The sequence below is a fragment of the Crinia signifera genome, chromosome 1, assembly GCF_055691185.1.
Source record: "Crinia signifera chromosome 1, ASM5569118v1, whole genome shotgun sequence".
Lineage (NCBI taxonomy): Eukaryota > Metazoa > Chordata > Amphibia > Anura > Myobatrachidae > Crinia > Crinia signifera.
This window is the reverse complement of record NC_139217.1, coordinates 336,023,583-336,046,710: the sequence shown is the minus strand read 5'-3', so window position 1 is coordinate 336,046,710 and position 23,128 is coordinate 336,023,583. Positions and strand designations below refer to the sequence as shown.

The 23,128-nt window shown below is 44.4% G+C and overlaps 1 protein-coding gene across 1 annotated transcript; it reads right to left on the bottom strand.

The window, feature by feature from the left end:
- Window positions 1-847: 847 nt before the first annotated feature.
- On the bottom strand, window positions 848-23,011 carry NIPSNAP1 (nipsnap homolog 1). Its single transcript, XM_083145338.1, has 10 exons — window positions 22,748-23,011; window positions 10,237-10,364; window positions 9,594-9,639; window positions 8,573-8,667; window positions 8,435-8,505; window positions 7,225-7,365; window positions 5,651-5,682; window positions 3,175-3,269; window positions 2,840-2,923; window positions 848-1,334 (listed from the first exon to the last, which is right to left on the bottom strand). The coding sequence occupies exons 1-10, from the start codon at window positions 22,993-22,995 to the stop codon at window positions 1,270-1,272; spliced, it is 1,005 nt and encodes a 334-aa protein (XP_083001464.1). The 5' UTR covers window positions 22,996-23,011; the 3' UTR covers window positions 848-1,269.
- Window positions 23,012-23,128: the final 117 nt, after the last annotated feature.

Sequence of the window (23,128 nt, the reverse complement as noted above, 5' to 3'; positions counted from 1 at the left end):
AGGAAGAGGCGAAAAGGGGGTTTGTGGACTTAACACTAGCAGCTGTCCAACATATCCGAACCTATACTGTCTGCTCAGGACTTGCTAATCTGGGTTGAGATCATCTTGTCTAAATGCCTAGAGCTGCCTAGTGGTGGCACCGGCCCTGGTGGGCCTGCGTGCTCAACATGCCAGAGCCGATTTCTGGTCCCAGTCTGTAGATAGAGGGGGAATGCTGCTGCTTTTTTCTTTCCAATTCAGTCAGAAGGTGATAGATTTAGGAAGTCACCCACCCCCACTCTGTTCCTGCAGTTACTGACTATTTTGTCACATTGAGCTGCATGTACAGATGATGGGGGATGCTGAAATATTTTATGGCAATGTACTACAGACAGCATCAGTGACCTCCCATATACTGCATACAGCAAATGTGAAAGCAATGTACTACACACGGCATCAGTAACCTCCCATATACTACAGACAGCATCAGTGACCTCCCATATACTGCATACAGCAAATGTGAAAGCAATGTACTACATATACTACAGACAGCATTTGATCGACTGGGTGCTCGGCTTTCCAGTGTGTGTGCACTGAGCGATTTTCAGCCTATTTTCTCCTTCATCGCTGTGCAAAAACACCTATTGTGTATGAACCTTTAAACAAGTTGTCTGAAAGACCATTTTTGTTCTCAATGACCACTTTTGTTTTCCAATGTTTGGAAGCAAATGGTCAATCGCTACTTGCTCCCATACATTACAAGATGTTCTTTCCAACTGCTTCAGCCAATTCTTACATAGTTAATCATTCACACTTATAGGTTGAACAACACTGTCCTATAGCTGGTAACAAAGTAATAAAAAAAATCTTACACATAACAAGGTTTTATTATTATTTACACTGAGTTTTCTATAGAATGCTAAGAACATAAGGTTATGGGATTACAAGAAAACATGAGCTGAGGCTTTTGCTAACATCAGATTTAAAGATTTCATTTTCTGAAGGGGGGGGGGGGGGTCCCATTCAGAGGCAAGGAATGAAGTTAAGCAGTGACAGAAGTTAAATTGTTCCCTGAGTACAATTAAGGAAATACATGGTCTATAAGAAAACCTCAATTTGAGACTACAGACACATAGAGCACTAATTATCTACACTGCTATTCCAGAACATCAGCACTTTCGGGCTAAGCCCAATTAAAACGGCTACAAAACCATCCTTCATTTAAGCCGTAAAGGTCACTAAAGGTTGTGCAGTATCTGAAAAGAATGAAATCGAATTGTTGTAGTGGTGTCACTGAAGAGGGGATATTTTCAGTGGAATCATGATTCGAGACTCCATGTTCCGCACGAGGGGGACTGCAATAGGAAAAAAACAAATAGTAAACAGTCATGTTATAAATACTTGTCCATCTGCACAAAATAAGAATATGGAGGGGATAATCTTCCTAAAAAACAAATCCGTCTCATTTCTCCAGGCTTTTCTCCTGTATGATGTTGCTGTGCAGATTCTTCATAGGTAAGCAGGAATCTACTCTCCTTGCAAGTAGCAAAGAAAGCAAATGTGTAGTTAGGTAAGTAGTGAGAGCACTACTAGTAGTGAGAGTGGAGAGATTCTATCTACAGGCATTTTAACCATCCATTGTCTTGGAAGTAATATGCACGAGAGGGAATTTTTGTCATATTGTGACCGCACACTCAAACATGACTGGATATTGTTCTTTTTGTCTTATTTTGAGGCTAGGAATCACACCGTGATATTACCCCTATATAAAGAATTAGTAAGGCCCCACCTGGAATTCAGGGGTAGATGTATGAAGCAGTGATCAGGGAGAAGTGATAAATTGCCTGGTACTTGATCACCGACCGATCAACTCCTCACAGTTAAGTTACAGCTGGGTTTAAAAATGGACAGTTAGGAGCCGACTGGCCGAAGATAAAGTACCAGGTACTTGATCACTTTTCCCTTTTCACGGCTTCATACATCTACCTGTCCAGTTCTGAGCACCACAAATGAAAAAATATATTATGGAATTGAAGTGGGTTCAAAGAAGGCAGGCCAACCAAATTGATTAAGGGGATAGAGGTGTTGGCCTTCAAGGAACAGATAGCCAGGCTAGGAATGTTTACATTAGAAAAAAAGGTACTTATGAGGGGACATGATTAATATCTATAAATGCATCAAGGGCCGATACAGAGAATGGTTAGGTGCTTTGTTTACCATGAGGTCTATGCACAGGAAACAGGGGCATCCCCTAAGGCTGGAGGAAAGGAGATTTCACATGCAGCGAAGGAAAGGATTCTTCACAGTTATGGCAGTTAGTGATCTGGAATGATCTTCTAGAACAGGTTGTAATGGCTGGATTCACTTAACATATTTGATAAAGGATAGGACCAATTTTTAGCGAAAAGAGACAACTGGGGATTGAACCATTAATTCTAATGACTAGTGAGAGGTCCAGTAGGGTAAATATCATCCAAGGGCTCAGGGAATGCTGGAGAAAGGATAATTTATTTAAATAGGTTGAACTCTATGGACTTGCGTCTTTTGTTAACCTCACAAACTTAGGTTACTATGCGTCTGTATATAGTGGCTAATTTAGGGGCCACATCAACAATTAGGCTGCCAAAGATTATTTGAAGCACATTAAGCGAGCATTTGCAAATCTCTGTACATCTATACAATATCATCTACATTCTGTTTCTACATAGCATCTTCATTTAGGCTGTGAGCAGGATTTAATTTTGCATTTGTTACACACTCAAGCCTTCTATCCTTGCATGACTTTTTAAAAATCAGTGTAAGGTAAGGTGGAATTGCTCAGAAAATATTAGTAAACTCAGTTTCAGATGACTCATCTTACCCGTGTAATACACATTTTCATCCCATCCTCTTTTGGTCCATGCGGATTTTCTAGTGTCTTCTCTGGACTGTAGATCTTTGTAAGCTGGTAAGTTCATGGATGGTTAGTACATACCTCTTACACATTATATATAAAAACTAAGGTCAGTTTAAGCTTTCGGCAATAAATATAAAATAGACTGTATACTTTATCTGTTGGGCAATTTATCTAGGTTTCCACAATGTATCAAGTGAAGTGTAACACAAAATATATAGGGCTAGAAGTTCAAGCTTTGGTTTACCTCATCCAGTACTGAATACAGTTAATAGAGCCAACAAAAACATAATTATACTTACCCCAAAGGTGATGCACCACATATAACTCTCCAATCTGAGAGAAGAATCCTCCCACAGCCTCCCGATTTTCCTGGCGATGCCTTATAGCACGAGCCCTGGTGGCATAGAAAATAATTATTGGAATGAAGGTCAATAAATAGATAGATAGATAGGAAGAATGAAAAATCATTTAGTAAAACTGGATGTCAAAGACACAAAGGGCCTGATTCAGATCTGCTCGCTAAGCAGCATTCTTTCACTGTCTAGAGAGCGCGTAAGCACTGCCCGCCCTCCCACCCCCTGCCCACATCCTCTCAGTAACATGCGAGGGGAACAAGAGCACATCCCCTCGCATGCAGCCAAAGGGGACAGAAATCACTCAATGGCCATCGACCATTAAATAAAAGTTGACCGCAAATAAAAGTCAAAACTGACCGATTTCCACTGCTGTTCCCCGAAAAGGGGGCAGGCGCTGTCCTCATGTGACATTAGCCGCCCACCCAGAGCAGGCATTTGCCCGCATGCATTCCCAGGGGACGCCCATAAAATGCTGGGCGTTACCCTGCTCCGGCCCGGTGTCTGGAGCGAACAGCTCAGCGAGTGTGAAACTCACTGAAGCCCTTCACTTCTAGGGTCTGCACATGCTAAAATATGTGCATGCGCAGACACCCCCAACCCCCCCATCAGAATGGGGCCAAATTCAATCCCCTCTGATCAAATCCGAACCACCCCCATTTTTTTTTTGTCAGAGATGAAATCTCTATTGAAAAATATATTAGATAACAATACACCATAATCTACTTACTGTATAAAGCATAGCAGCAATTTATTCTAGAGTTATTTCCTCTTTTAGGTTTAGCATATTGTTATTACATGATTATAAATGGACACATGCAATTCAGCATATTACATAATTAAGGTACACTATTGCTGTCCATCAATGTGCTATTTACCCTATAGATGTCCTTTTAATAAGCTATAGGCGGATGGCAGGTTCTCTTGGGGAAATTGACATAGTACAGAAGCAAGTGCATTGTACAAAGCATATTTTGCTATAAAACTTGTTTGTATTCAAGTTAAGATTAGGCAGAGTATTTGACCTTAATGTAGGAAGATTCAAAAGTGGATTTGTTGTTAATTCATGCCCTTGCAGCAATAATCAGACAAAGCCCAGATGTTCAAGGGATCTGCATTCAATATATTTAGTACAGAAGTCACATCCTTTTCACATGTATTCTTAACCCTGTTCTCGTCCTGGAGATCATTTATAAATCTGTGTACAATAACTTAAGAAATACAGCCAACACTTATTTCAGGTTGGAAGCTTTCAACCTCTGCCCACCAAAAAAATGACATTAATACAATTCAGTAGAGATACTGTGACATAATGAGAACAAAGGAATAAGTGCAGGCCTTACACGTTCCACCTAGTAAGTTAGGCCTCCATTTACATCGCATGGTTAAGAAACATTAACACTATCAAAAGAATGCTCAATGATGGCTATTTAATTTGCCCCAAACCATCCCTGTAAGAGTCCCAACCAGTGGTGGCTCCTGCCTTTAGACTTAAAGGGGGCTGCTATTTCCTGGGTACTGCTCGTTGCAAGCAGTCATTATTATTTGCAGGTTATTAGTTTGATTTGCTCTGTACCAGTGTTTGTGTGCATTAACTGTAAATAAATGATGTACTCATATGCACACAAACACAAATACAGAGCACACTTTTAATAACTTTAACACAAACTATTAACACAAAATGATACTCTTAATAAAGATCAACACACAAATATTATTCAAAAATAAAAAACTTCCATGCACCTCTCTGGAGCAATGCATACCTTCCTTCAGCTGCATCACACTGAGTGACTCACTGAAGTCTGGGCATGCTCACTGTAGAGAATTGCTTCTGGGCTGCGCAGACAGCAGCCCATAGAAGCACTGTAGCTCTGGTGAATTGCACAGAATGGCTTCCTGTTGGAAGCTATTGCTGTCATCGCTCCATGTACTGGCAGCCCAAGAGGGGGAGGAGTTTCCAGCTCTGTGTATGATGAGCAGGGTTGGGCTGGTGCTGTTTCTGTGCATGGTCAAACCCTTCAGTGAGTTTCACACTCAGCCAGCAATTCGCTCACAACGTCAGTGCCTGCCCCCTTTATGACCATCTCTGTATGAAATCAAAGTCAACGCGTGGTTGTGGGGGGGGGGAGGTTGCTGGTGTTGTTGAGGTGGCGCTAACCTGTTCGCTAGGTCCCAAGTCCATTCCTTATTAGGAACTTCAGACCAGCTTCAGTACAAATTACTCCTTCAATACACCTCACATTAGAGCCCTATGTATCCATCGCTACTCGCACCATTTTGGTCACCCAGAAAATGTGAAGGGACTAAAAGGAAATTCTTTTTTGTAGTAAGTAACAATAAAAAATAAAAAAAATGTAATCCAACAGAAATAAAATAAAAATGTAAAAGTAAATAAATGCATTACTGAAATATTCTAACTCACCAGTTATTACCCCATTCAATCATTGTTCCTGGCTGGAAGGTAAGAGTGAAACATAGGTGAGAATAAAGCAATATATTGTAGTATATGGTCAGCATGCCCAAATGCTGCATATTCTCATGCCAAATATCTGGTCATCAAATTCTTGGAGTCTGATATTTTAGACAACAACCATGGAAAGCAACTAGGAGGATTGAACAGAAAACAACTATGTACCTGTCCCTTATTCACACAAATAGGTTGTAAGTAATAATAAGAACGTTCCTGCACAATTTTCTCCTCAATTGTCCATTGCTATAAAAACATAAATAAAAAGTACTTGTGTAGTTTCACAGCGCCAGTTACGTAGTTAGCGTAGCGTCCCTTTCAGAATCAGGTTAGCATAGCACAGCTGCCGGCGCTACGCTGATAACGTAGTGTCCCTGTAGTCACGTAAGTGTCCCTGTCAAAACAGGCGTAGTGTTCCCGCGACTATAACGTAGCGTCCCTGTAGTTGCGCAAGCGTCCCAGTCAAAACCGGCGTATCGTTCCTGCGACTAGCGTAGTCAGTCATAAATATCGTTTGCGCGGCAGTTACGTAGTTAGCTAGCGTTTTCATGCAGCCGCTTAGCGTCACCAGCGTCCCTGTCAGATGCAGCGTAGTGTTCCTGCAGACAGCGTAGCGTAGTCAGTCAGCTGGTAGATTGAGCGGTACGCAGTTAGCGTAGTCAGTCAGCTGTTAGATTCTGTGAGAGTCAGACCCATTTCTTATTACTGTCTCAGGTGTATGATATGGCAGGTGTGAATAAGTTCCTAAAACACCCCCATTATCCACAGCAGACCGAAGAATGGCGAGTGCAGCGAGCCCCGCAAGGGTATGCGGTACGCGTCCTACCGACCTTTTCATACCCCCACTATTCACATCGGCATGGAGTCAACCTTATAAAGTGTGGCGAGCGCAGCGAGTCACCGAGCCCGAAGCGTGGCGAGCCCTGCAAGGGGATGCGGAATACATGTGAAGTTACCCGCGTCCCCTCGCCACACTTTATAAAATCAACTCTGCGCCGACGTGGATAGTGGGGGTATGAAAAGGTTGGTAGGACCGCGTCCGCTCACCGCGCTTCGGGCTGGCGTGGATAGTGGAATAAACAAGGTCGACAGCTGTTACGTCGACAAGTGTCATTGTCGACAGGTTTACTAGTGTTTTTCACATTTTTATGTGGAACTACAAGTGCCACAATGACCTGTCAGCGCTGGGCTGTCGTGGAGTCACTACACTGACAACGTAGTTCAAGCTGCCACCGTGAAACTAGTAAGTAAGGCAGCCTATGAGCTACGTTGATAACGTAGCTTCAAATTAACTACAGCAGTAAGGCAGCCGTTGGACTAAGCTGATAACGTAGCTTCAAACAGACTTAGCGTAGTGCTGCTGCCGGGGCTACGCTGATAACGTAGCTTAGAGAAGTAAGGCAGCCGTTGGGCGTACAGCTGCCAGGATTCAAACATAGCATAGAGCTGGCGCCGTGAAACTACACAAGTACCAAAAAAATATTACATTATACTTAAAACATGTCATGTATTATCAGAATGAAACTGACCTTAAGTCTGTATGTGCGCAGTTCGTAGATGTTGGGTCCTTTACGAGGTGTTGGCTCATTCCAAAAACTAAACTCGAGGAGGAGCTGGTTTCTGCGGGACAGTAGCATCCGACTACGTTCCTCACGGAAAGCCATATATTCCTGCAAAAGTAAGAAATGTCCACTGCATATATAGAATGAACAAGCTGATAATATACTTGAAGTAAGGAGAAAGAACGTAATATAAGAAGTAAATAAATATGTAGCGCGATATGCTCATGTTGCCAACAATGTCTATATTGTAATTTAATACATAACTTTTATTAAGGTATATTCAAATCTTGGTAAAGCAGACAAAGTGATAAAGTGAAAATAGAGAGAAATAACAGTGTGATTACAGTATTAAAACATTAAAGAATAAAAAAATTGTGCTATCTTTACTAGAGCATCTATGATTATTTTATATTAGTCCAATGACCCGATAAATGTGGTTACAGTGATATGTTAGCCTCTATGTTTTGGTATTAATTCAGTAAATAGGCACAGAGCAATGCATCCTCTGACAGCAGGGTTAATGGTAATCCACAAAAAGAAGACTTTAAATGCTGCAGCAGTTTTTAGTGCACCGCAGACACATTGTATATTGGTCTGCTGCAAATTGTTATTACTATGTAGCCAAATCTCTATAAAGAAGCCTCTGTGTAAGAAATGAAGTGATACTGTTGCAGTTGAATGTTACAACTGCTGAATGGAGGAGCCTGAATATGTTCTCATATGTCTGTTCCAGTGTTCAGGTCAAAACTTTTACTCTCTAACCACATATATCCGGAACCAAACTAAAATGATCATAGATGCTCTAGTGGAGTCAGCACACTTATTTCTCTTCATTTTCACTTTACTATTTTGCCTGCTTTACCAAGATTTTAACATATGATTAAAATTACAACATGGACATTGTTGGATATATGAAATGTATAATGATTCCGGTGCAAATGGTTCTGTGAGTACCATACAGATATACTTTCTATGCCTCTTGTTTATAGTAACCTTATTTCTGCATACACCTCACCTTATTATAACGTCCCCTGCGAGATGACGCTCTCTAACAGGACAGACACCTATATACTTGTAATTGGGAATGAACCATATATACTAGTCCATCCACCTAGTTATGTGCACACCCACACAAATTATTGTATTATCAAATTCATTCAGAGATCTATAGTATTACCTTGTTATTTCGCAACTTATTCATACAGTCCATTAGTGCAGGATATCCCCCAGAGAACCGCCATAGATGCACTGAAAGGAAAACCAGTAATTAACCATCAAACAAGTGTCAATTCCCTCCCACAAAGCTTGCACTCACCTGCTTGGTCCTGCTCCCCATACCAGGTATTCCAGTTACCCACTAGGTCACATGGGTAATCTGGGTCCTGATGCAGCTTGGGTAGCACCTCCTCTCTGTACATAACAGAAGACATGTAAAGGGAAATATAGGCTACAAGGATATAAATGCAGTGTTATAATATGGTCATATGTTATACACATTGATATCTGGGGCAGTATTCAATGAGGATAATTCGCCCTATTTCACGGCGAATTTGTGCTATTTTCGCGTTGGAAGGTGATTTTTTTGGGTCAGAAAGAGAATCACCCTATTCAACGTGCACTTCTCGCCGTCTTTCTAAGTGATTTTCGCCGTGTAGCAAATCGCCATCTTTTCATGGTGAAGTGGAAAGTGAACTTTTAAAATAAAGTTGTTTTTGTTGTTTTACATTTGGTGTAAAAAAATCAGGAATTTTATTCTGAGAAGGGGCATGCTATTATAGCACATGAATTTAATAAAAAAAAAATATATATATATATTTTTTTTTTTACACAGAGCAGCCAGCAGGGGGCCGGGAGCCGAGAGCCGCTCATTAGATATTCATATATTAAGTGGACCCGATCATTACATATGCACGATCGGGTGCAGTGAATACCTGGTCCCCTGCTGGCTCTTCCGGGGGGCAGCCTGTGCTGCCTGGCTCCCGGGGAGCCCACCTCCCCCCCACATACATTCTGGGGCAGGCAGGGAGACTTCCATCTCCCTGCCTGCCGCTGTCCTTAGGCGGTTCACACTCGCCTGATTGAATTGGGGGGACAGCGAGGCTCCGAAACACGGCGGGCAGTGGCGACTGTGCAGCGAATCCTAAATAGGATTCGCTGCACGCCGTGAATATTTACATTGAATACTGCCCCTGGTCTTATGTTTATACAGTCTAATGGAGCCTACACACGGGGCAATTTCATCCCTTTTTCTAAGCGATCTGACTAGATCGCTTAGAAAATGACCCTACATCGCTAAAGCAAAAGTCCCCACACATAGCGCAATCCTGGATACTCACGTCAGTCTGTTGTAAGCATCCAGGCATTCTGGTTTCACATTATGAACTGTAAATAAAAAAGGCAGCAGGTCACTTTAGGGCAAAGCTCATTCTGAAATTCTCAGACATCTGATTTTTTATATCTGCATCCAATCCTATTTAAATATCAGCATAGCCATACTTAGCATAAGCAGTGTACAGGTCAAGGCAGCCGCACCGATGCACGTAAAAGGGACATGCCCTCTTTAAACAGAGCGTGGCTTCACAGGAATGCCATTCCCACTGGCCATTGCCCATTATCATCAGATGGCCTGCATTCTGAGAGCTGCTGGTCATGACCTGTCCCTCTGCCTCTGTGAATAGGTGCTAAGCAGAGCAGCAAGTGACAGAGCGACTTCCAACTGCCAACCCCCACCGCGGTAAACTGCTGCCCGAAATTTTAGAAAAAGGGTTATATGATACTATGGGGGCCTTAAGAGTCAACCAATAAACACCGCAAAATATTAGGATCCAGGCACTCTTTCAGCATCCTATATGTCCTAAACAGAACAGAGGCACACAATCTCTAGGTGACAAACACACAAAAACTTTATCATCTTTTTTTTTTTTTTTTTTATAAATCTTAATCTCCACCCAATTTAATAATGAAGCAAGGATGACTTACACTGAATTTTGTACAGGCCACTGGTTTCTTTTTTAGACAGCAAGGTTGAATGTGCATCTTTGCGAGGATCCACCTTCCGCACAAAAAGGGACCGAAGCCAGCCGCTCTCACTGGAATCTGATGAATACCTGACATGAGAAGTTATATATGGGAGTTTTATGCAATTAGGAGACAGTTCGTTATTTGCCTTACAACATTTAAAAATCACAACTGGGCTCTAATCCATTATCACATATTAGATGTTATAACTTTACACAATCTCATCAAAAGGTAAAAAAGGTGCATACACACTAGATTTATTTTTAAACGATAAGGGTGGGTGATTCCTGGATTGCAATCACATTGCTGAATGAACCGCAGAATGCGAATGACATCAGTAGCAGATTCTGCTATTTAGTAGAATCTACTACTGTACCAAAATAAGGCCCTATATAGTTGAAGATGTGCACTTGCGCCAGTCATTAGCGATGTCCTACATCATCTGTACATGCAGGATGACTAAGGAAATCTCTAGCAAAAGCCATGCTGCGGAATGCAGCATTTTCCCCAACAGCTTTCACGTCGTGTCCATGTACATTTCAATGCCTGCACCCTGTCGGGTCCCCATAGATAAGTATGTTGTGCACAGCCCAAAAACATGTCTAATTGTTTGCATTATTTGGAACCATGTAATACAAATTGAATATTCTTTATTTTTGTATATGAATAAACTCATTAAAAAAAATAGATTTCAAATGCTGCAGTATTTTATTCTTTTTTTTTTTTAGCTAAAAAGTGTTGCAGCACTAGGCATATAGGGTCTTATTCAAAAATGGATGAAGCTCAATGTTGTGTGCAAACAGAACTGTATTTCCATATGATCTCTAGGATGACATGCAGGAGACCTCTCAGTAGAAGAGAGACCTCCTGTATGTAGCAATCTGGGATCAGTCACAATGTTCCCTGCAGATGGCCAGCTGAGTAAGCCAGGATGGTGGCCCTGGTCATATGCATGGAAGTTGAAGTATACATCTTTTCTTTAGCTCTTTAAAGTAATGTCAGATTATTTGCTGGGTCATTTGAGAGCGGGGTTTATCCACCTTTGATAAAGCCGTTTTGATATGGTGAAATGCGTCAGTGCCTGTTGCCTACATTCTGGACCTTAAGGTGCCCATACGCGTTACAATTATTGTATACAATATCGCATCTTGGTTTTGCGATGAGATGAGATCTAGTACAAAAATATGCGAATTATACTCACCGATAATTCCTTTTCTTCCTAGAGATCCCATGGCAGCCATGACAGTGGGGATATTCCCCTCCTCCTACCAGATTAGACAGGACTTTTTTCAGGGACCGCCCACCTTGGGTATAATAGCTCACACCTCCCTTCTCTCTGTGTCTTTCGAGTGTCTCCGCACCAACGTCCCTGAAAAAAATTCTAACACAAAGGGTGGGAAATAAGTGGCTGCCATGGGATCTCTAGGAAGAAAAGGAATTATCGGTGAGTATAATTCGCATATTTCTTCTACGATCCCCATGGCAGCCATGACAGTGGGACATACCCAAGCTGTATAATAAACGGGAGGGAGCCAATATGAATGCAATAGTAATTTATTCAAGAGACTTATCTTATGGACAAGGCCTCTTCGATTACAAGATTCCCAAAGTGGGCTGTAGACACGTTCAAGGCATAGTGGTTAGTAAAGGTATGGACGGTAGACCATGTAGCGGCTTGACAGATCTCCGATACTGACGCCTTGGCCCTTCTAGCCCATGACGTGGCGACTGCCCTGGTTGAATGTGCCTTGATGATTGGAGGTGGTCTCTTATCTTCATCTTTGTAGGCGAATACGATAACTTCTCGTATCCACCTTGAAATGGTCTGTTTCGTGGCCCTCGAGCCCTTCTTCGGACCCTCAGGAATAATGAATAAGTGATCAGACTTTCTGACCTCCTTTGTACGGTCCAGATACACTGAAACTGCTCTCACCAGATCCAGCGTATGATAGGCCTTCTGTTCCTCATTAATTGGATCAGGGAAAAACCTAGGCAAGGATATTTCCTGATTTAAGTGGAACGCTGATATGACTTTCGGCATGAAGTCTGGGTGAGTTCTCAGCACAACCCTGTCAGGGAAAATCACTAGGTACGGTTCTTTGATCCAGAGGGCCTGAATCTCGCTCACCCTCCTCGCTGATGTTATAGCTATCAGGAACAGTACTTTCCATGTTAGGTACTTTACCGAAGTGTCTTCCAAGGGTTCAAACGGCTGTAGCATTAGTGCCTTTAGCACCAAATTCAGATCCCAGGGGGCCACTAAAGATTTTCTTGGGGGCCGTATTCCCTTGATTGCTCTGCAGAACTTTTTTACTAGCTTCTCTTCAGCTAGTTTTCTGTCCAACAGTACACTGAGAGCAGAGATTTGTGACTTAATGGTGGCTACCGTAGATGGGGGGGATATGTCAATATTCCAGCGCTTCTGGGGTTTTGGACTTATGGCCCCCACACACAGCACAATTTTCAGGCATTTTCTGAGCGATTTTACTAAATTGCTCAGAAAATGCCTGAAAATGCATGTAAATCGCTGTGTATATAGCCCACACAGCGATTTACATGCGCGCACCCGCCGTTCTGAATCTGTCCAAGATTCAGAACGGACGGGCTGTACAATACAGAACAGTCGCTCAGAAAGCTCCTGCTCATCTCCCGCATGTGTGGCTGCGGGCAGATGAGCAGGGCTGTTCTGAGCGACTGAAGCCCCGCTGAACGCCGCCGCCGCTGCACCTGACACCACCGCCGCTGATCCCGATGACAGGCACCGCCGGAGACCACCGCCGGAGACCACCGCCGAGCCGATGACGTCACCGCCGGAGACAGCCCTCCTGATGACGCCGCGGGACAGAGCCGCGATGCTGGACTCCAGAGTAGCGGTAAGTATATCTATTTTTTTCCCACTGTGCCACCAATGTTTGGGGGGCTATACCCACTATACCACCAACGTAATATCCTTAATTATCTCCATCCTGGGGTGGGGGACTATATCTCCACCAATGTATGTATGGACTAACCACTATGTATATATCTCCACCAATGTATGTATGGACTATCTCCACTAATATATATATATATATATATATATATATATATATATATATATATATATATATATATATATATATCTATATATATATCTATATATATATCTATATATATCTATATATATATATATCTATATATCTATATATATATATCTATATGTATATATATATGTATATATATGTATATATATATATATATATATATATATATATATATATATATATATATATATATATATATGTGTGTGTGTGTGTGTGTGTGTATATATATATATATATATACACACATACACAGTGCAGTTTGATGGCATGTGCGGCGTGACAGTCGTGACAGATTTGAAATCTCCCATGCTGAATCTCCCAATTTGAATCTCTGACACACATCTCTCTGTATGTGGCTCATTGTCTGAAATTAGCCACAAGAGTGAAATCTCTTGTGCTGAATCTCCCGTGATGTATCTCTGGCACACATCTCTGCGTATGTAGGGCCCTTTACACTATAATTGTAAAGGAAGTCCTCAAAATGGTATTTCTCTTATTGAAGGGGAAATTCAATGGTGGCTACCGTAGAGGGGGGGGATATGTCAATATTCCAGCGCTTCTGGGGTTTTGGACTTACACTATAATTGTAAAGGAAGTCCTCAAAATGGTATTTCTCTTATTGAAGGGGAAATTCAATTTTTTCGGACCAGCCGATAGGAAATTCAATAAAAGGAAATTCAATAAAAGCAGAGACCTCGATATCCACACACACTTCCTGACCCAGATTCTCAAGTGGTCTAGGAAGAGATAAAGAATTGTGCAACACCCTTTTTCAAAGGGGGGAACAATTTATTGGTACACTCACATTTTCCAGATTAAAACAAGCATAAAGTCACCAGCCGGTGACAATTGATGGGGAGGTTACACCCAGACCTGTTCTTCCACCAATGGAAAAAAGGGTTCCGGAAACCTTTTATCGAAGTGGAGAAACAAAGGATGGTATTTGGATTCACCAGACCTCCAGTTAGCATAAACAAGGGTAATTCATCCAGCCACGGGAACACCAGCTTAATGCATTTCAGACCTTTGGGTCCTTCATCAGAAGCATGGTGTTTCCCGTGGCTGGCGTAGTTTAAATAGCTATTTGAAGTAAACCAGGCTCTTCTCGGCCAAAATGGGAGCACTATCAGTACTTTCACTCGGTCCTCTCTGATTTTCTTGAGCACTCTGCTGATCATGGGAAATGGCGGGAAGACATATCCCAGAGTGAACTCCCATTTCACTGAAAATGTGTCCAGTGCCGTGGCTTGTGGATGAAAGGATTTCGAGCAGAATCTGCTCACCTTCTTGTTGGAGAACGAAGCCATCAGGTCTATCTCGGGTTTGCCAAATCTGGCGACTATTTGACTGAAAATCTTCGAGTCCAACTCCCATTCTCCTGGCAGAATCCTCTTGCGACTTAGAAAGTCTGCTACCGTATTCTCTGGACCCGGAATGTACACGGCCGAGATTGATTGCAGATTGTTCACTGCCCACGACATGATCTTTTCCAACACTCTCAGTACAGGCAGACTCCTTGTACCCCCTTGGTGGTTTATATGTGCCACTACTGTCATATTGTCTGACATGATCCTTAGGTTGGTATTCCGGACCTTGTCTTGTAGGCAACAGATCGCTTCCCAAACGGCGAGCAATTCTCTGACGTTCGATGACCTTGCACTTTCTTCCATGGTCCAAGCCCCTTGAACCGAGCTTTTCCCGAGGTGAGCGCCCCAACCTTGAAGACTCGCATCGGTCGTCATCACCACAAATTCTGGGTTTGAGAGACTGGAGCTTCTTGTCCTTAAGCCAGAGCTCCACCACCTTAACGAATTCTTCGTCTTGGCATTCAGGACTATCTGGAACCCCTCGTGGGTTTGATCCTTCATGAATGGGAGCAACTGCCACTGTAGTTTCCTCATGTACCACTGGGCCCATGGAATGATATGTATACACGATGTCATCATCCCTAGAAGCTGTAGCGCCATCTTCAGGGAGCATCTTTCTTCTGCTAACAACAGTTTCGCCAGCTTTTGTATCTTCAGACAGCGGTCTACCGACAAGCTCACTGAAAACTTTACTGTGTCTATAAGAACACCCAGGAACTTGATTGTCTGGGTTGGCTGCAGCTGACTTTTCTCTTGGTTGATCACCCAACCATGCTCCTGCAGAAATTCTATTGTAGTCTTGACATTTATCTGGACCTCTTTCACCGATCTTCCTGCCAGCAATAGGTCGTCCAAATACGGCCAGACTTGGATCCCCTGCTTCCTCAGTTCTGCCACAAGTGTCACCAAGACTTTTGTGAACACTCTCGGCGATGTCCTGAGCCCGAAGGGAAGGCATGTGAATTGATAATGTTGGTCGAGAAGCGAGAACCTGAGAAACTTTCTGTCCTCTAGTGACACGGGTACGTGATAATAAGCGTCTTTTAGGTCTATGGACGCTAACCAGTCTTCTTGCCTGAGACCCATAAGGATAGAATTTATAGTTTCCATCTTGAACTTTAGTTTCTTGATAAAGAGATTCAATCCTCTCAGGTCCAAGATGGTCCTGAAACCACCTGTACTCTTCTCCACTAAGAAGAGATTCGAATAATACCCCAGACCTACTTGGTCTTTCGGGACATGTTCTATTGCTCCTATTTGTAGAAGCTGTAGAATCTTCAAGGTGAGAGTCTCTTTTTCCAGTTTCTTCACTGGAACTCTTGACCTGACGAATTTGCTCTTCCAAGGCCTCCTTAGAAATTCTATTTGGTAGCCCCTTTCCACAATCTTGATGACCCATCTGTCTGAGATCGATGTCTTCCAGATTTCCGAAAACTGAGACAACCGGGCTCCGACTCTCACCATTAAACCACCGTCATAACTTGGAACCTCTCCGATACTGCTGACGAAAGGACTGGCGAGTCATATTCGGATTCCCCCTACGGGAGTATTGGCGTCCGGGCCGATAACTTCTTGCCTCTCTGTAAGTTTGCCTGCTAGACGTAGGGATGGGAAACCTATTCCTCCTATCTTGGGGGTAGTCTCACGGATTTTCCCCCCGAAATTCTCTGGATCATCGAATCCAATTTTGAGCCGAACAAGAACCCGCCTTCAAAGTGCAGTTAGACGATTTTTGGAGTTGGCATCCGCACTCCAGGGCTTGAGCCAGAGCGCCCTCCTGGCCGTCACCCCTTGTGCCATCGCCTTAGCCGAGAACGACACCGCGTCCAAAGAGGCCTCACACAGATATTCGATAGACTTCTGTATGGTTTGTAAGCTTCTCAGCAGATATTGCTTGGAAATCTTCTCGGTTATGTCTGTATGGAGCTCCGACGACCATAGCCTCATTGCTCTTGCCACCGATGCGATAGCCACGCTGGATTTAAGTGACAGCGCAGAGGTCTGGTGCAATTTCCTAAGCGAATTTTCAATCTTCCTTTCCATAGCGTCTTTAAACGCCGCCCCATCTTCCAGTGGTATGGTTGTTCTAGACGTCAGCTCTGCCACCGCTGCATCAACCTTGGGCACTAGACACCACTTCAGGAAATCCTCATCCTTGAAAGGATACATCTTATCCACTCTCGCTCATCCAGCCATCCTTTTATCCGTGTTGACCCATTCCTTATTGATCATCTCACGGACTACTTTGTGAACCGGGAATGTTCTTCCTTTCTTCGATCTATCTTCGAAGAGTGGATCCGCTGTGGTGTCTGAAACTTCTGGGTAATTCATGGACTTGTAAATGCTTTTCAACACACTCTCCACCAATTCAAGGTTGAAAGATCTCACGTCTTCCTCTATTTCACCTTCCTCAATGTCCTCTGCCTCCAATGGTTCTATCTCCTCCGAAGAACCACCGCCTTCTGTCAGCATTCCAGCCTGCTCCCGAGACCTCTTGGGTTTCTGAGACTGCAAGAACTCCTCTTTAGAGACGAATGACTTCTGCATCCAATCCATTAGTTTTTTAAGGACTTCTGATTGGTCCAACTTGTCCACCTTAGGCTGTGGGATTTTGTCACAGTCTTCACACAGAGTCCTCTTATCGGCACTGGCAAATGCTTTATCACAACTCATGCAGGTGCAGGTAAGGAATTTCTTCTTAGCTGTCCTCTTTTTATGAACAGGTGATTTAGGCACACTGAAAACAAAGCAGAAACCTAACTAGTATCATGTAAAATAAAATCAAACTAATGCCCAAAACCAAAGGGCTTACCTCGAAGGGGCAATGTCTGGCTGCTGGGAAGAAGGTGCTTGCTGCTGGCTTTCCTCCATGGTTCTGCTGCTGTATCACACCAAAGCAGCTGTAATCCATGTCCGTTTAAATTCAGGACAGATTTAACTCTTCCACAGCCAGCAGCGCTTAAATCTGGCTATTTCAGCGCTGATTTCCGCAATGCGGAACCAAAATATCGGGTCCCCGATTCCGGGGACACCATTCGGCTGCACACTTGGTGCACAACGCCGGCGGAAGTGACGTCTATGCGCACTTCCGCCGCACGTGTCCCAGCACCCGGCAGCACGCAGCGTCTGCTCCCAGCTTCCATGCTAGGTACCTGCCGGAAACCTACACGCGCTGACGGCCGCCTGACACCAGCTCCAGCGTGCTCACCGCTCAGAGTATACAAGGTACTGCCGCCATACACCCACAGGGGTTTTTGTATGCAATATGCTGCTGGGGTTTTCTGTAAGCAACTGGCGCTAAGCACAGTCCTTACTCCGCATAGTTGCTGGAGGCAGCTATCTCAGAGGCCCCACTCCTCCGCAACTCTCCTTCTTCCCGGGAAGCCATCCCATACAGTATAGAGAGGTAGCCCTGTTTAAAAGTAAAATAACGCCCTGCCTGTCCTATCTAGACGGAGACAGGAGAAAAAGACACAGAGGGAAGGGAGGTGTGAGCTATTATACCCAAGGTGGGCGGTCCCTGAAAAAAGTCCTGTCTAATCTTGTAGGAGGAGGGGAATATCCCCACTGTCATGGCTGCCATGGGGATCGTAGAAGAAAGTAAAGGCCCTCATACACTATGCGATTTTCGGCCGATTTCATCCGATGTTGGCACTTTGGGCCAATAAATCGGGTGAAATCGGCCCAAAATCGCATGTGTTTGACATCTGATCTGATGCGCGGTCCCGTGCGCATCGGATCTGATCAGATGGTCGGACCTGCCGAACATAAGATATATCGGCATCTGACCCATCATGGGTACATCGTGGGTGCTTTTGCACCCATGATGTATCAGATCCGATATATCTCTATGTTTGGAGTCCTCCTCCCACCCCCCGCAGTACGCGTACATCGCCGGAAGCCGCCGCAGCTTCCTGTCAGACAGTCTGAAATTACCTACTTCACGCGTCGGAACCCAGCCTTACCGGCGCCGCTCCCTCCACTGTGCACCTGTCACTCAGCTGCACCCTGCTGCCGCGTCCTCCGCTCCAGCCGCTCCCGCACGCAGTGACAGCGGCTGTATACTTTGCCACTGACTGCTGCGCGGCTCCCTGGGTCACCCACTCGGCTCCTAGGCTCAGATCACTCCGGCGCAACAGACTGCCTGCAGTCCGCCTCGGTGCCCCAGCGATATGAACGCTCCAGCCGCTCCTGCACGCTGTATACTTTGCTACTGCTGCCACCTCCCTGGGTCACCCACTCCACTCCGGCCGCAACAGACTGCCTGCCAGTGAGTGGACTCACAAAGCTTCTCTCTAGGAGAAGACAGATCTTCTAAGGTGACAGGTAAAAGCTGTTCCGACTGAACTTGGCACCAGGCCAGGACCAGGGGTTTGCAGATGACAGCTAGTATCTGTCGGGATGGGTATAGTCTGCCAGCAGTTTGAGGTAAAGCATTCAGATGCTGTGAGCATCTGTGGCTGGATGTCAGAAAATAAATGCTCTGAACATTCTCAATAAAGTGAGAAGTGTATAGTGATATATTTCAATGATAGCCTCCTATAGATGGATTGGCTTGAGAAAGCTGGTGCCAACTGTGAGAGTTAACACATTTTCCATCATTTTACTACTGAGAAAAATATTATAATAATTATGATGCATGCTAATGTTCTAATAATTGTACAATCTGACTAGGAGCTGTGACAGCAGTACAGGCAGTAGCGGGGCAGTGTGATCATGATCTCAGCTCTGGGTATGATATACTCTGCTCGGCTTCCACAGTGTATTCCTAAAGCTGCCCATACACGGTCCGTTTAACGGATCCGTTTGGGACTTAAACAGCACACATCGGATCGGATTGCATCCCTAGTGCATGCACTGCGATCCGATACGATGTGTACCTAGTACAAAAAGTATGTGTAGCACATACTTTTTGTATCGTACTATGTGATGCACGGGAGCGCGCATCGCATAGTACAGAACGGATGCCGGCGAACGGCTCCGTGTATGGGCAGCTTTACACTGATTGTGGCTGTAGCGAGGGGAGGGTGCGGCGCTGCTGGTTCCACATTGCTGCTCACCATGCTTTACTGCGCAGTGCACCCAAGCTGAATTTAGCTTTTTTGGCCCCTGGCTCCTTTCATACACCTATTTCTGGCCACCTCCGCTGAGAGAAGAAAGCTGCCTCAGCGTCGCTGCACCTAAAGAAACTGCCATCCTGGTGAAACCTTTATTATAAGATAAAAAAATAGAAACCGGCTCCAGGTCTCCTGGCACAGGGGACGTGGACTCGTAGGGACAGCTAAAGGCCCCCATACATTAGGCCGACTTGTCCTTAGGACATGTTGGACCCAATTCTCCTGTGAGCCGCCCTGGAGCTCCCTGGGAGGCTCACATACAATTCGGCACTTGATGAGCCAAATTTTACATGTGATAAATCGCTTGCGATTTATCATATGTAACGGGGAGCTGCAGCGGGCGGTGAGGAGCAGGGGGCAGGCGGTGAGGGGCAGGAGGGCAGCAGTGATCCTCATCAGGAGGAGCAGTGGAGCGGCCAGCGGGTAACTGAGCGCTTAGCTGGCGGCGCCGGCGAGTGCTGACCTCCCTGTATGCATATGCCTGCCCGCCTGACAGGCATATGCATGCAGACACCGGGGGAGCAGTGGGGCGGGCAGCAGGTCCCTGAGCGCTTAGCTGGCGGCACCGGCGAGTGCTGACCTGGCCGGGTGGTGTGATCACAGATATCAGCAGCGCTGCGGGACGGGCAGTGCAGTGGCGGGTATTAGATTTTTAAAATACCTGTCAAATGACTGGCCAGTCTCTGATTGGCTGAGAGCTCTCAGCCAATCAGAGACTGGCCAGTCATTTGACAGGTATTTTAAAAATCTAATACCCGCCACTGCACTGCCTGTCCAGTCCCGCAGCGCTGCTGATATCTGTGATCACACCACCCGGCCAGGTCAGCACTCGCCGGTGCCGCCAGCTAAGCGCTCAGGGACCTGCTGCCCGCCCCACTGCTCCCCCGGTGTCTGTATGCATATGCGGGCAGGCATATGCATACAGGGAGGTCGGACGTGATCTTATGTGCAGACCGTCCGACCTCCCTGATCCGATCCGATGCGCACGGGATCGCGCATCCGATCGGATCAGATATCACACACCTGCGTTTTTGTGCCGATTTCACCCGGTTATCGGCCCAAAGTGCCGAAATCGGATGAAATCGTCCCAAAATCGCATAGGATCAGGGAAGCTAGGGCATGTGGCTTTGTAATCACATGACACTGTGCATCAGATAAATCACATGTGATTTATCTGATGCAAATTGGATGTAAAAAATGGCACATCAAGTGTCAAATTGTATGTAGGCCTCCTGTGAAGCTGCCAGGGAAGTTCAAGGGAAATCAGATGCAATTTACAGGTCAGATAAATCTTACTAGTGTATGGGGGCCTTTAGTGATGTACCTACTTTTTTGTACTAGATCTCATCTCATAGCAAAACCAAGATGCAATATTGTATACAATAATTGTTACGTGTATGGGCACCTTAAGACTTATCTGAACCAGCACCAGACGCCATCATCTGCAAAGTGCCCATCACTTTTGGAATGGGATCTTCCGCCACCTTGCCTGGTGCTACTTGCTCAACCCTTTTCCCTCTACGGTGAATTGGACCTTAAGTGAAGCCTGCATACCAGCTTGCAAACAGAGAATAGGAGGTTACCAGGAGCAACGATGGTGGACGGTAATTAAATATTCCCTACCAATTTGGCACCCACATTTATTTACTGGAGCATATCTAGGAACTGACAGTCCATTTCTACAAACTGAGAATATTAGGCATCATATTTGCTTTTGCTTGTGAACATATATGTGAGAAAAATGTGGTTTTACATATCGGTCATCTGTATTTTATCTTTTCTTATTAAATGCTTATAAAAGTCAAATCAGTCCAATACTTCGGAAGCTGATAGATACTAGCTTTCAGTAAAGAACTCCAGTTCCCACAATAACCCCCCCCCCCCCTTCTGTACCCATCCCTACCCTATTCTTACCTGTTTGATTTGTAAAATTATCTTTAAACTGTTGTCATAAACATGTTTATGATGCTTTGAAATTCTCAATAAATACTTAATTTGAAAAAAATAAAATAAAATCAGTCCAAATAAATTTTAATGACATTATTTTAGCGCTGCTAAAAAAAAATCTGAGGTTGTCAAATTCTTGTTGAACACAACTCTATATTAATAATGATCTCAAGCTAGTTCTGAGACTGATGGGGAGGAGATGGTTTTTGGGGTGCCAGGTGGTTTAGGCCTTGGGGAGAATAAAAGTCTCTACAGTGTATATACTGTATGGCAAATCCACTACTGAAAAAGTTGGTGCATACACACTGTAGGATTTTTTGACCTATAGCATTCATTTTGGCTCTTCTGAGCGCTATAAATCAAATTATCAGCCAGTGTGTATTGCTACGAATGAGTCCTATAAATATAGCCGCATAAACCTGGATTTACCAGTATACTCACTGCCATGATACAGCAAAAATGTAATTGCTCTGAAAATAAATACAACCTTTAACCTTCTCTACCACCAGCTCTAACAAACTGCAAAACAAGTGAGGGGGATAGTTCACTGTTTTGCACACACAGGCTGACTGATTAACTAGTAACAGAATTAGGTAATAAATATACCGCTATCCATTCATAATATTTCTCCCCTCTGATAAGTTATTACTGTACTAAAACAATAACAAAAATGTTTCTTGCAAATGAATAGAACACAGTTTTTTCAATAATCTATGATATTCAGCCTTAGGACATAGTAATGCAAACACTTGCAGGTCTATGACAAGTGTCTATGGATGTGCATTACACTGCACCACGTTCTCCTGCAAGCATTTAGTTATATACATACTGTACATCTGCCTAATGGTTCTACGCTAATTGTCAAAGATCTCCTACGGCGCAGGCATCACCCAGCAGCACACACTGCTTTAACCTGCACCCATTGCAGGCACAGGTATCCCCATGCACGGCATCTTACCAGCACGTCACCTCGGTCACACATCCACGTTTCACCCCGCAGCACCGGCGCAAAGCGGAGATACAAGAGGTCCGTGCCAGCATGTTTCCAGCAGGGTCACATACACGCAGCCCAGATGGCTGCAGGTGAGCGATGTCGGACGTGCGCACTCCCGCTGTGCTCTGGCGGCGGCGGCTGCTGCTTCGAGTGCGCATGTGCGAGGATGCGCGTTCAAGGATGATAGCAGTGCTGGTCTTGGGATGGGACATCGAAAGAAAACATCGGTTAAACATTGGTTACAAAACATTGTTTAAGGCCCCCATACACTAGAAAGATTTGTCTGACCTATAAATTGCATCTGATTTCCCTTGAACTTCCCCGGCAGCTTCCCAGGAAGGCTAC